General features: G+C 46.5%; 2 protein-coding genes across 5 annotated transcripts in view; both read left to right on the top strand.

Annotated features, from left to right (window-relative positions):
• The first annotated feature begins 1,962 nt into the window (after positions 1-1,962).
• Positions 1,963-11,553, top strand: LOC120939697 (fucolectin-3-like). 4 transcript variants are annotated; one of them, XM_040352028.1, is made up of 4 exons: positions 1,963-2,059; positions 5,494-5,567; positions 7,520-7,764; positions 11,268-11,553. In XM_040352028.1, the coding sequence occupies exons 2-4, from the start codon at positions 5,495-5,497 to the stop codon at positions 11,274-11,276; spliced, it is 327 nt and encodes a 108-aa protein (XP_040207962.1). In that variant the 5' UTR covers positions 1,963-2,059; position 5,494; the 3' UTR covers positions 11,277-11,553. The 4 variants fall into 4 exon arrangements, with proteins under 4 accessions (XP_040207962.1, XP_040207959.1, XP_040207960.1 ...); XM_040352025.1 differs by having other exon boundaries at positions 7,520-7,802; XM_040352026.1 differs by having other exon boundaries at positions 1,972-2,065; positions 7,520-7,802.
• A 1,188-nt stretch (positions 11,554-12,741) lies between these two features.
• The window catches only part of LOC120941653 (cytochrome P450 2C3-like), a 57,181-nt gene continuing 55,421 nt past the window's right edge, over positions 12,742-14,501 (top strand). Inside the window, exon 1 of the mRNA XM_040355183.1 lies at positions 12,742-12,902. The gene's annotated coding sequence lies outside the window, so the exon portion shown is untranslated. The remainder of the gene's footprint in view (positions 12,903-14,501) is intronic.

Raw genomic sequence — 14,501 nt, 5'->3', positions numbered from 1 at the left:
CACGGTCATGTCACACCTAGCCCACCCCCCCACGGTTAGAATCACTCCCTAGGACACACTTAACCCCTTCAGCGCCCCCTAGTGTTAACCCCTTCACTGCCAGTGTAATTTTTACAGTAATCAGTGCATTTTTATAGCACCGATTGCTGTATCAATGTCAATGGTCCCAAAATGGCGTCAAAAGTGCCCGGTGTGTCCACCAAAATGTCGCAGTCACGATAAAAATCGCTGATCGCCACCATTACGAATCGCAAACAGTGCTCTGGTCAGGAAGGGGGTAAATTATTTTGGGGCTGTAGTGGTTAAGCACACCCAAGCACCCACCTGGCACCGCCCCTGCCGGGCACAAATCCGGGGACAAATCCAGGGACAGAATTGGTCTGGGGACAGTGTTCTCAGTCCGGGGACTGCCCCCAGAAACGCATGGTCACCCTAGGTTAGGGCTTTGATGTGCAATATAATAATAATAGCAGCAGCATATATCTTGTGTATTTCGTTTTCAAAACAAGTGAGCTAGTTTTTTTTTAGGCCTCTTTCACACGGGGCAGATCCGCTGTACGGACTCTGCTAGCTCAGTGGGGGAATCGCACCGTTGCTAGCTTTGGTATTTTTTTTTTCGTTTATGTATGTAGCGCCCCCTTACTTTCAGTAAAGGCACTATGCTAAAGTTAGTGGGGGAATGAGAGAGATAATTTGCCCTCATTCCGAATTGTGTTAAATTTGGCTGTCGCCAAATCTGGATTGTTCTGTGGCAGACTGCGTTCTACTGATGTGGTACCATCCCTGGACGACAGGTGGCACCAGAGAGGTCCAGGCGGAGCCGCTTCTTCCCAGCAGCCAATGAGAGGAGTTGAGCCTCGCTGTGCATGCTGGGAGGGGGTATTTCTGTGGCGGAGGCCGTTGTTCTTGGTTCTTCGCGGGTTCCTGGTCCCGGGTGCGGCACCCACCTTTAGGGTGCGCGCACATCGCGGGCCCCACCACTATGGCCTACCTGGCCTGGGGTCGCGCGCTACGCGGAGTTCCATGCTCTGGGCCCTCCTGACTTAGAGCAACTGATGCCACAGAGGGGCCCCAGTGACTGACTGGGTCCCCCTTGTACTGAGGAGATCCCAGGCTGTGCGCCGTTCAATGGGGGATCGGCTCGAGGAGAACCCGGAGGCAGGTTGTCTGAGAGACTTGAACGAACCATCGGGGATCTGGTGACCGGTTACTGACAGGTATGCTGAAACTGTCAGACGGTGACCCTAACGTGACTTATTGGGAAGATTCGCTCTGCGTTCACATTGTCAGCATTGAGCCTGTGGCAGAGGCCTGAACTGGCGTCTTAATCCAATCAGGGCCTGTGGCAGAGGCCTGTTCCTCCCAACAACCTTAAAGTGACGCTCCGGCTGCCAGGCTCGTGGCAGGAGTCTGTCCGGAGGCACTTCACCCACTCTGGCTGGAATGGCGACGAACTGTAACTACTACTACTGAGAGCAGGATTGCTTTCCTCTTATCCAAGCCTGATACCGTAAAGTTCTCTTACTTCATCAACCTTTTCTGTCTACCTCATGTTGATGTTGGTCGTGTTGGGCCGAGAAATCAGAAAACCTTACTTTGCTGATTGGACATTCGTTTACTGCTCTACTCACTACCATCACCCCTGGACAACGATTAAAGGTAACTTAATACGCCGATCCCAAAACAACCAGCGGTTCCTTCCTGAGAGGGTAGTGCTACACGTAAAAAAAAAAAGTAAAAAAAAAAAAACAGATGACCAAATACCCCCATCAGAAATCTCTATTTTGTGTGAAAAAAAATTATATAAATGTTATTTGTGTACAGCTTTGCACGACCGCACAATTGTAAGTTAAAGTAGCTCAGTGCTAAATAGCAAAAAAACGGCCTGGTCATGAAGGGGGTAAAACCTTTCCGAAGCTGAAGTGGTTAAATCTGACATTAGTGTGGAGTTTTGGAGGGAAAACCACCTGTGTCTGCACAGAGCCCTGCATAAAAGATGGCTGCAGGCCCGGCCTCCGATCCCAGGAAGTTGGTAACACTGGATTCTGCTGAAGGGAAGGTAAAGGTGGGAGTTGCCATTTCTTTGTCTGAACAATCTTTGCTGGTAGCTGAAGGTACCGCAGATAATGGTGGGAAGGAACATGGTAGCTGAAATCCCAGGAAGAGTGACGAGGGGTGGAAGGTTTTTTGCCTAGGAGGAGTGTGTTGGGGGAGGAGAAGGAGGTGGTGTGAGTGGGTCTGCTGGGAGCAGTAGTGCCACAGATGTAAAAGAATGTGAATGATAAAATGGAAAATGGAATACTTTGCTGTAATTCCTTGGTGCCTATCAGTCAGTGGCAGCATGTTCCATGTGTATCATGCGTATGCTGCCATGGGCATGAAGGCGCCAGGAAAGCTGCTTGTAATGCTGGAAAGGGGAATGAAGTGGTTGGTGGATGAAGTGACACCTGCTGCCTTTGATGGTGATTTGCAGAGGTTGGGGGTTCTGTGGCTCCTGCAACCAACGGGCAGGGTGCAGTTTTTGAGGTCTGGAGCTTCTGGTGCAGCCAATGAAACCTATGCTGGGGCTCTGGCTGGCATGAGGAGGTCACATGAGGTGGGCAGCTTAGAAGGGAGGTCTGCTTCAGGTTTGCCATCTCCACCCCTGTCATTCTGTTGGTGGAATGTGGTGCAGTTTAGGGGTGCTTCTTGGTTAGTTGTGGACAAGATTTTGGCGATGGGGTTTAACCACTTCCACACCGGGCACTTATACACCTTCCCGCCCAGACCAATTTTTAGCTTTCAGCGCTGTTGCACTTTGACAATTGCGCGGTCGTGCTACACTGTACCCAAACTACATTTTTATCATTTTGTTTCCACAAATAGAGCATTCTTTTGGTGGTATTTGATCACCTCTGGGATTTTTATTTTCTGCAAAAAATAAATAAAAAAATGACTGAAAATTTTGAAAAAATAAGGCTTAGATTCTCAAAGGACTTACGACGGCGTAGCGCCATGTACGTAAGTCCGAATGAGAGCCGTCGTATCTATGCGACTGATTCTTAGAATCAGTTACGCATAAATTCGGCTAAGATACGAGCGGCGTAAGTCTCTTACACCGTCATATGTTAGGGTGCATATTTACGCTGGCCGCTAGGTGGCGCTTCTGTAGATTTCTGCGTCGAATATGCTAATGATCAAGATACGCCATTTACGCAAGACATACGCCGGCGTAAACTTACCCCTCATAAAGCAGGGGTAAGTCATGTTGGGTATGGACGTCGGAACAGCGCCGTGTTTTACATTGTTTGCGTAAGTCGTCCGTGAATGGGGCTGGACGTAAGTTACGTTCACGTCGACTAGGCATTGAGCGGGCGTAATTTTATTTGAAAATTCGACGTGATACTGAGCATGCGCCATTCGATAAAAGCGTAATTTACGCGGGGTCACAAAACATTTACATACAACACGCCCCCTACCAGCCTAGTTTGAATTAGGCGGGCTTACGCCGTATCAGATACACTACGTAACTTAGAGCGGAAGATGTTTCTGAATACGGGACCTGCCGCTCTAAGTTACGGCGGCGTAGTGTATCTGAGATACGCTACGCCCGCCTAAAGATAGGCGCTTTTTTGAGAATCTGGGCCTAAGTTTTTTTTTTTTCCAGTTATAAAACATTGTAAATAAGTACGTTTTCTCCTTCACTGATGGTACTGCACTGATGTGGTGGCAATGATGTACACTGATGAGCACGGATAGGCGGCTTGGATGGGCACGCATAGGCGGCATGGATGAGCATAGATGGGCACTGATAGGTGGCACTAATGTATGTGTACTAATGGATGCCAATCAGTGCCAAACAATGCCTGCCAATCAGTGATGCCCATTGTGGGCACTGATTGGCATCCATTGTGGGCACTGATTGGCATCTATTATTTGTAAATTTTCATCCCTGGTGGTCTAGGGTGGCATACCTGTGGTGGGCATCCCTGGTGGTCCGGTGGGCATCCTCGGGGGGCTGCGCCGATAATTGATCAGCACAAACCCCTCCAGTCAGAGAAGCAGCCGATCGGCTCTCCTCTACTCGTGTCTGTCAGACGCGAGTGAGGAAAAGCCGATTACCAGCTTTTCCTGTTTACATCGTGATCAGCCGTGATTGGACACGGCTGATCACGTGGTAAAGAGTCTCCGTCAGACTCTTTACCTAGATCGGTGTTGTGGGGTGTCAAACTGACGCCCTGCAACAATGATCGCCGCGATGCGTGCCCCCGGGGACGCGCAGCGGCTCAATATCCTGAGGACGTCATATGACGTCCACTCAGGATATTGAAACCACTTTGCCGACGTCTTTTTGCATAAGGCGGGTGGCAAGTGGTTAAGGCAGATGACATCATTGCTTTAATTAGTCCAGTAGGCTCCTATGCTATGCCTCTGTGCCATTTCTTCCCCAGCGTGTGCTGTGACCTCATGCGGCTCTGGCCAGTCAGAGCTGGAGTCCGTGGCCCCGGTAGGAAGATGAGCAAAGATGGCTGCTTCCACCAGCGGGAACATCGCAGGCTTTGTTTGCTTGTATTTTTTGTTTTTTTTGAAGCACCTGATTGGAGCCTAATGCCGCGTACACACGACCGTTTTTCGGGTTGTAAAAAATGACGTTTTCAAGGGTCTAGAAAAAACTACGTTTTTTTTCAACCCGTTCATTAATGCGACCTTGCTTACACACGATCATGGGGGAAAAAAATGCTCTAGCAAAGCGCGGTGACGTACAACACATACGACGCCACTATAAAGGGGAAGTTCATTCGGATGGCGCCACCCTTGGGGCTGATTTTGTGTAAGTAAAAGACGATTCGCGCTTTTCAGTCTGTTACAGCGTGATGAATGTGCTTACTCCATTACGAACTCTAGTTTTACCAGAACGAGCGCTCCTGTCTCATAACTTGCTTCTTGAGCATGCACGTTTTTTTCACGTCGTTAAAGCCCACACACTATCATTTTTTTACGACAACGTTAAAAACGTCTTGGAAAATTAGAACATGTTCGAATTTTTTTATGGCCATTATTTACATCGTGAAAAATGCTCTGGAGCCCCACACACGATCGTTTTTAATGACATTAAAAAAACATAATTTTTTTACAACCAGAAAAATGGTCGTGTGTACGCGGCATGAGGCTCTAATTGAAAAGGTGGGCTGGGGGGCGCCCAGAACCCACCTAGCGATGTGACAATAGTGGATTTAATATTCGCTATTGTCTTCCCGCTTCTCCTCCCAGCCAATCAGGAAGCTGGTCTTAAGACCGCTGAGGAGAAGCATGGGGGAAGCCACCAAAACTGCCAATGACCTGGATGGGTTAATTGGCATGGGACAATCAACCGAGCGATTTTTTGGGTGGCTGGGAAGTTTGTTTGCTGCCCACCCCAAAAATGTTCTCTTGGTGTGTATTGGTTTTTTGTCTCTTGTCTTTCACATGAAGTCTCGCTCATTGTAATACCCCATTTTCCTCTGTCCTCTTCAGAATGACTATCTTGGTGGCCCTACTTATGTTCGGATTCCTGATTGTGGCTCAGTGCTGTACTCCCGAGCCCGGAGGTAAGAACTGAGCTGATTGTATTAACAGAAAATCTCGGTAGCAGTGAATGGCTAATAAAGCCACCAAGGAAACCTCACAACTTGCCTCTAAACTGAATTCCGTGTGCTCCATTGCAGGAACATTCAGCAGGCTTTTCCCAGTGCTTTTGAGAGGGTTGGCAGCTTGTCCCAATGCCCGCTCCATCATCCAACTCTGAGCTTGTACTGAGAGAAGCAGGGAGGCTGCTATGCTGACTGTGACGGACCCTTTTACTCAAGATGAGTTTGTCCGCCATAAATGCTTCCTCTTTCCAGTACCACACAATCCAAGACCCCTTGGCTTTCCCATCACTAGTCCTAGCTCTGTGTAGGGTAAAAGTTAAGGTTAATGTAGCAGTGGGTGTGACCACCTGTGCTTTGGTTCTGAGGTGCCTCCCCTGCTTCCAGGGAGATTGTTCTGGAAGAGGGGCAGGGCCTAGGACTGGCGTGGCAGGCAGATCATGTGAGGAGCCCTGACCAATCCCCACTTGGTTATTGGCAGGGGGCAGGCCTCCCATATAAGCTGAAGTAACATGCTGCTGGGGAGGAGTTGACGGCTGGGAGAAGTGGAGAATGGAGTACTAGGCAAGGGGGGTGCGAGGCCCAATGGAGGAGTCCGGGGTAGCTGTGAGGGAACTCCATACTTACCTGGTCATGAATGGAGTCTTCATCTTTACACTGTCGTAGATGAGGAGTTCCTGGTGCTGAGGGGTTGGAGAGTTGCCGGAACGTATGTCCAGTTAAAGTTCTCCATCATGGACTTCGGGCAGGAAAAGGTCGGTGAGTGTACCACAGTGGAGTTCTGGATGCCAGGGAGCTGGGTGCAAGGCCAGGAGAACTGGGAGGGAACTTCATCCTTACACGGTCATGGAAGAAGTCCTTATCTTTACACGTTCATTGATGAGGAGTCTCGGAACAGGTAGAGACTGTGGGGAATGTGTCAAACCTATGTGGCCTGCGGGCGCAGGATTTGCAAGTTGCAAGTATTTTATACTTTGTGGAGGGTCATGTTGGAGATGTGAAATCCCAGTGGTGAGTGTAATTGGGGAAAGTAAAGAAATGGTCAGGAGCAGAGTATTTTCTACCCCAGTGGTCTCCAAACTGTGGCCCAGGGGTTAAATATGTTCCTTTTTTTAATAAAAACAATTCTAGCTCTTGGGGCACTATTGCTCCCCCCTACTGACACCAATGATGGGGCACTATTGCTCCCCCCTACTGACACCAATGACGGGGCACTATTGCTCCCCCCTACTGACACCAATGATGGGGCACTATTGCTCCCCCCTACTGACACCAGGTGCTATGTAGATTTACTCCCACTGACAACAAAGTCGGAGGTATTTTTTTTTATCCCCAATTGCCACAGTCCAGCCCCCATAAAGTCTGAAGAACAGTAGACTGGCCCTTTAGAAAGTTTTGAGACCCCTGGAGGTTCATGTTGGTGATGGGATATCCTGGTGGGGTGGGTATATTGAGGTGGAGAGAAGGTCAGGAGAATATTTTCCATCTTTTTATAGGTGGTCATGCTGGAGGGAGTGATATCCCAGTGGGGTTTGTAATGGCAAAGGTAGAGGGGTCATGAGGGGCATATCTTCTATCCAATGGAGGGTCGTGTTGGAAGGTGTGATGTTGGGGAGTGTTCTCAGAAACGTAAAGAGAAGGCCAGGCGAAAAGTGTTCTCTATCCTATAGAGCAGTGATGGCAAACCTTGGCACCCCAGATGTTTTGGAACTACATTTCCCATGATGCTCTTGCACTCTGCCGAGCATCATGGGAAATGTAGTTCCAAAACATCTGGGGTGCCAAGGTTCACCATCACTGCTATAGAGGGTCAGATCATAGTTGTAGATATTCCCTTTTTTAAATGGCAAATTTTCTGTACCCAGACACTTCTGGTTGTGAGGTCACTAATTGATTCTATGTCTTACCTCCAGTGGTTAATGTGGCCCGAAATGGAGAAGCCAGCCAGAGTTCTGTCTACCAGTTCAGAGTGATGGGCTATGCAAACAAGGCCATTGACGGAAATGCAAAAAGGGATTTTCACAAAGGTTTCTGCACTCACACCATGAAGGACTACGAGCCCTGGTGGAATCTGGACCTGAAAAAGACCTACAACATATCCAGTATCGTCATCACAGGCCGCCAGGACTGCTGCATGCAACGGCTGCTGGGGGCCGAGGTCCGTATTGGTGATTCACCCGATCGCAAAAATCCTGTGTGAGTACATGGAGGCTACAAACTATGATGGTGCCCCAATATGGGCTGATAAACAGGTGGGTTAGAGTATCCCATATCGGTCAGAAATGGACCAACTACTGACATCCATGCAAACTGTTAGAAAAAATAAGCAGGAGATGTGTGTGTATATATATACGGTTGGGTCGTATATATTTGGGCACAGGTACAATTTTCATACTTTTGGCTCTACATGTTTAGAGTTGGAGGTCTAGGGCTAGAATTGCTCTCGCTCTAACCATCGCGGCAATACCTTAAATGTGTAGTTTGAACACCGTTTTCATATGCGGGTGCGACTGGCGCGATGGGGCGCTTAAACTTTATTTTTATATTTTTTACTGTCCTATTTAAAATAAAAAATAATAATAATTTTGGTGTCTTGTAAACATCCCTTGTAATAGAAAAAAAGCATTAAAGGGCCTCTTAAATGTAAGATCTCGGGTCAAAAAGACCTTGGATTAAACATTTACTCTAAAATGCAATAACTTTTTATTTTGTATTTATTTTTTTATTGCAAAAAATAAAAAATTCCCCTTTGACTATTGGGAGAAAGTGACATTTGCCGTTGCTTCCGCCATTCAATGTTATGGAGCTGAGTAGGGGCCAGCTTTCACTCAATCGGCTCCATACCTGTCAGGGTAGGGGATGCTCCAGTAAGCGGCGGAGATGACCAGAACGCGGCGGGAGGGGAGCCCCTCTCCCGCCCACGATAAAAGTGATCTTGCGGCGAATCCCCAGCTGAGACCACTTTTATCTGAAATGGCGCCATTGAAAATAGAGGTTATGGCATCTAAGTGGTTAATCTGTCCATTGAAGAGAACGCTTGTGCACATCACTGTATTGGACTGGGCTCAGGTAAGGAAGAGGGGCTGGGGGGGGGGGGTGGGGGGCGGACCTGTAGCACAGCATTTTTCACCTTAATGCATTAAGGTGAAAAACCTTATGGCTTCAAAACCACTTTAAGGTTGTATGAGCCTAGACTTTGCCAAGTGCCTACAGGAGGATTTCCGGGGATGTCCAGAACCATACCCTGCACTTGGCTGCATTTCATTGTGAGTGGATGGTCACCATCAGAACTTCACCTGACCCTCTCTTCCTTGCTGATGGCACTTAAACCCAAAATTTGTATTTATTTTTTCTAAAGTAGGAAAGGTCATTTATGCCCACCAAGAGTCTCAAGTCATTTGGTCCTTTATCTGGTGTAGCCCTCTTGTCTTAAATGGGGGGGGGGGGGGGGCTACTATGCCAATTTAGATTTTGGCTGAGACTAATTTGTATAGTTTTTCACCTGGTTTTAACCCAAGCTTAAATTGGCTTGCCATTTCTTACGGTCACCAGTAGATGTCACTGGTCATAGTTTTGTTTGTGAAATCTCCTGCCAAGTTATAAATATTTAGATTTCCCTCCGCCAATCCAGTAGGAGGTTTTATGCCACTGGTGCATTCTGGAGGAGGATATAAATTGGGACAGGCCATGTGCTCACACTTTCCCTGAGCTTAAGGTGCTGATAGATGTAGCTCTGCCGTTAGGCCCGATAGCCTGGTTTGTGGCCTAATGTGTGCTGAAGTGGTCCTAAAACTGTCCTGCCTGGTCTGGAGTAAGCTGTGCCGAGGAGACCCAGGGGACAATCCCTTGCTGGAGAGAGCCGGGAAGACGGATGGTCTCTTCAGCAGGGCCTGGTGACTCGGATGATGCACTGAAATTCGGGAATGTGCTTATGGTGTTGCCAGGTCGGCTTACAGGTTCTGACACTGAATCTGTACGTTGGTGTTCTGGAGAGTCTAATGCCTCGTTTCAACTGAGCGGATTGGTTCGGTACGGTTCGGTACGCGATTTTGGGTGTTTCCATTATGAAAGTGTGCCATAAAACCAAACCGTACTGGACCATTCTGGGTCCTGCTTCAGATGTGGGGCCATAGAAAATGGAACGGTTCCTTTAGGGCGGAGATGCAATACATTCCACTGATTGGTGGACGCGCTAGGCATTTTTTCTAAATCCTGTATGGTCCCTGACGGTCCGGTTTGCAGTGGAAACGCTCACGAGAATAGACCGGTCCATTCTAACCGTTCCAAATTTACTGACCCGAACCATTCCGTTCAGTGGAAACAAGGCATATGTCATCTGGGACCCCTAACCCTCACCTTCTTGACTGTCTTTATTCTTAAATAACAAATGACTGGCGCCCAATATCTTTTCTCGGTCCCTCCCAATTTAATGAAGACTCACCTGGGGGTGAAATGCTGGCCTGCCCCGGCCTCTGGTGGTACTATCCTGCCTTTTGGGGTGTCAGAAGGGTGCTACACTGGTAAAATAGGGGATGTTGGTGGTAACTAGACATGTGCACTGCCAAAAAATTGTTTTCTTTTTTTTTTTTGCTTTTCCGGAGATTCGGGAAATTCGAAAATTCACGAAAAAAAGGCAATCGGTAAAATTTGAAATAATAACTAATGACTAGTAAATTACAAGTATTAGAATTTCCTTTCAAATTTGGCTGTAACGAATACAAATTTATCTGAAGTTACGAATTATCTGAAATGACGAATGGAACATCTAAACGAATAATAAAAAAATGTAAAAATTAAAAAATAATAAAAATAATAAAAAATAAAAATATAATTTCCATTCGTTATTTTAGATAATTCATAACTTCGGATGAATTCGTATTTGTTGCGTTCACTAAAAGCCAAATTTGAAAGGAAATTCCAATACCTAATCTCCAAATTTCCAAAATATAGAATTTCCTAATTTCTGAAATCTCTGTATTGTTTGTTGTTCGACTTGGGGTAGGCAGTACACTTTGGTTGGGGTGGGGGAGGTCCCCATTCCAATGTCTGAGTCCTAGACTTATTCTTCAAGGGGGAGTCCTAACCCTAGAAAATTAGAATTTTCGAAATTCAAAATTCCGGAAATAATTTGTCCAAATTCATTAAACATATTTGGAAATAAACGACTAGCACATGTCTAGTGGTAACATGTCTGACTCATTTAATGTGTTAAACCAGGGGTCTCCAAACTGCGGCCCGAGGGCCAGATGTGGCCCTTTGATAGCCTTTATCTGGCCCTTGGGGCACCATTCCTCCCACTGATGAGGCACTAGTCCTCCCACTGACACAAACAATGGGACACTGATACCAATGATGGGATACTATTCCTCCTACTAATGGGGGGGGGGGGGACTCCTCCTCCTATTGACCACCAACCCTGAGGCCATATTTATTCTCACTGGTGCCGGGCCCGTGACATTTCCTGTCCCTGCTGGCCACAATCCGGCCCTCCTAAAGTCTGAAGGACAATAAAGTGGCCCTTTGTTTGAAAAGTTTGGAGACGCCTGTGCTAAACCATAGGGTTTATCACTCAGTTCTTATAACGGGGACAAGACTTCCTGAAATAATTGTACTCCTCCCATAGAGGTGATACTTATTACCCAATCTTTTCTATCTCTCCAGGTGCAGTAAGGTCACAGATGTCTCCAAACCTCGGATCACTCTGTGTTGCGGTGGGATGTTGGGTCGATACGTCAGTGTGGTGATCACCGGGCGTTCTGAATTCCTGACACTGTGCGAGTTGGAGGTTTACGCAAAGGAGGAGGTGGCTGAGGTCATTCAGAAGAACCATGTCTGCTGGTGACATCACACGGACAGTGATCTCCAGCAGTGTTTGGAGAACATTAAATTTGGTTATTTTCACACTAATTTAAAATAAACCTTCCCTGAGCAAAATTCAGGGTCTGCTCTTGGTGTACTCTTTTGGAAACTGTTGGCAGTTTTGTTGGTTTCTCAATTTCGAGTCATAAACACAGCTTCCCCATTCTTCACTGTGGTGCCTCCCTTGCAGGAAATGGATCAAATAATAAATAAAAATCGCCCCCCCCCACGCAGGATATGGATAAATAACCCCCCACAGTAAATAGATCAAATACATAAATAAACCGCCCGCCCAGGAAATTGATTATTTAATAAATAGATAAATCCCTCCCCCAGGAATAGATCAAATGATGGTGACTGGTGAGGCTGCATTGATGGTGACTGGTGAGGCTGCATTGATGGTGACTGGTGAGGCTGCATTGATGGGCACTGGTGAGGCTGCATTGATGGGCACTGATCAGGCTGTGCTGATGCACACTGATGAGTATAATACTCTTCATATGTGCTTTGAAATGTATGGTTTTCCCTTTTATGAACAAGAAACTAAAGATGTTATGCTGTTGGGCTGGTATAATAATGCTATAAAAATTATTTCCAGGGCTGGTTTTTATTTCCAGTTTGGCCTGTGCTGAGTGTTCTGCAAGCAAGTTTTGTGCAGGAGGCAGAATAGTGCATATGTGGAGTGTATAAAGCTGTGTCCCTGAAGAGTTCTTTTGCTGAAATGTCAAGTGGGCATCCCACAATACCCCTATTCCTATCCAAGTTCAATACCCCTAATAAACAAGCAAAAAACAACGTTGCTGGACTGTTTAGGACCCTGCAAAGCTGCGGAGGGCCCCCCAAATTACTAGAGGCCCCGTCTGGTGAGAAGTTATTTTCAGCCCCTCACCCCTCTTCTCAACTTGCTGGCTGCATGGGAGAAGAGGTAAGAAGTCGGCACCCCCTGCTTCTCACTTTAATGTAAGATGTCATTTCCGACAGCAGAACACCCCCGTCGGCAGTGACATGTCATTTTCGGCAGCACCGCCGCTTCTGAACTTTAATGTGACATGCCATTTTGCTTAGGGCCCCAGGGAGGTCAGGATCGGCACTGCCTATGGGGGTAGCGCTGATTGGATGATGGAAGTCAGCAGAGCTTCTGCTCATTTTCTAAGCTCTGGTGCATCGGCTCTTGCAGAATGCAATTGCACTTTGCAAAGAGCACAGTCTATTTGCCTTTAGTAAATCAACCCCCCCCCCCCCTCGTGTCTTCATGGACTTGTGGTTTAATCATTAGCATAGATCTATAAAGAGGATTTGTAAAAAGCAATCCGAAGCGAAGAGCTCCACTGAGCACAGCCAGGGTTGTTCACACCAAGAACGGAGATACAGAGGAAGTTCTGACTGTTCCGTGTCTCCCGGGGTCTTCAGGGGTCCCCCCCCTCTACTAAAGAACAAGTAAGGATAATGGGGGTTCTCTATGGGAGGTGACCATGCTCTACGTACCACTTCATCTTTATAGAGGCCAGTACATCAAGTTCCTGATGGCACTCAATTCATCACTTTAAGTGTGTTCATTTGTTGTGTATTCCTCCAATCACGTGTGAGGTCTCCATTAACCACTTCAGCCCAACCAACTGCCCCTAAAGTCATAGGGGCAGATTCACGTACCTCGGCGCATATCTCCGCCGGGCGCATATCTCCGCCGGGCGCAGCGTATCTAAGATGTACTACGCCGCCGTAACTTTTTTTTTTAGAATCCTCAAAGAATATGCGCCGTAAGTTGCGGCGTAGTGTATCATTGGCGGCGTAAGGGCGCGGAATTCAAATGGATGTGATGGGGGCGTGTTTTATGTAAATACTTCGTGACCCGACGTAAACGATGTCCGTGGGGGTATCCCAGTGCGCATGCTCGAAATTAAACCGGAACAAGCCGATGCTTACGACGGTGAGGTCATTCTACGCAAATCCCTATTCGCGAACGACTTGCGCAAACGACGTAAAAAATTCAAAAGGCGACGCGGGAACGACGGCCATACTTAACATTGAGTACGCCTCATAATAGCAGGGGTAACTATACGCCGGAAAACGCCGAATGCAAACGACGTAAAAAAATGCGCCAGACGTACGTTCGTGGATCGCTGTAATAAGCTCATTTGCATATTCGACGGAAACGCCACCTAGCGGCCGCCGAAAAAATGCACCTAAGATCCGACGGCGTACTAAGACGTACGCCTGTCGGATCGATCCGAGATGCCGTCGTATCTTGTTTTGTAGATACAAAACAAAGATACGACGCGCAAAATTTGAAATTACGCCGGCATATCAAGAGATACGCCGGTGTAATTCTTTTGTGGATCTGCCCCATAAGCTACAATATTTGTTGCTGCTGACTTTTAATTACTTCTGAAGGAGCCTGGAGCTCCTCTGTAAGCTCCGGAAAGGTTTTTCCCCATTCATGACCAGGGCATTTTTTTGCTCTTCAGCACTGCACTAATTTAATTGGCAATTGCGCTTTAATGCAATAATACTGTACGCAAATTACATTTTTATAAAAAAAAAAAAAAAAATCACACAAATAGAACCTCCTTTTAGTGGTACTTGATCACCAGTCGTTTTTGTTTTATATATTTTTTTTTGCAATATAAATGTTTTTTTTGTTTTTTTTTTCTACTTTGTCATAAAACATATCCAATAAAATCAAATGTTGTCATAAATTTAGGCTACATTCTGCTACATGTCTGTCTTTGGTAAAAAAAATCCTAATAAGTGTATATTATTTAGTCTATAGGAAAGTTATAGCATCTAATTGATAACAATTTCATATGGGTACAGTGCGGAATGACTGTGTAATTGTCATTCAAATTGTCACATTTTTTTTTTGTGAGCTGGCGCCATCTGGTGGTGGCCGTTGGTATTACAAGTTAAGCATTACAAGTTAAACAGCAATTCTAATGTAATTTTTCACTATTTTTTACTATTTTCACTGCCATCTTCTTCCCTCTAATTAGAACCCCCAAACATTTTATATATATATATATAAACACCCTAGAGAAT

Source organism: Rana temporaria, chromosome 5 (assembly GCF_905171775.1).
Source record: "Rana temporaria chromosome 5, aRanTem1.1, whole genome shotgun sequence".
NCBI lineage: Eukaryota > Metazoa > Chordata > Amphibia > Anura > Ranidae > Rana > Rana temporaria.
Note: the sequence above shows the minus strand (reverse complement) of the source record. Positions and strands in the feature narration are given on the sequence as shown.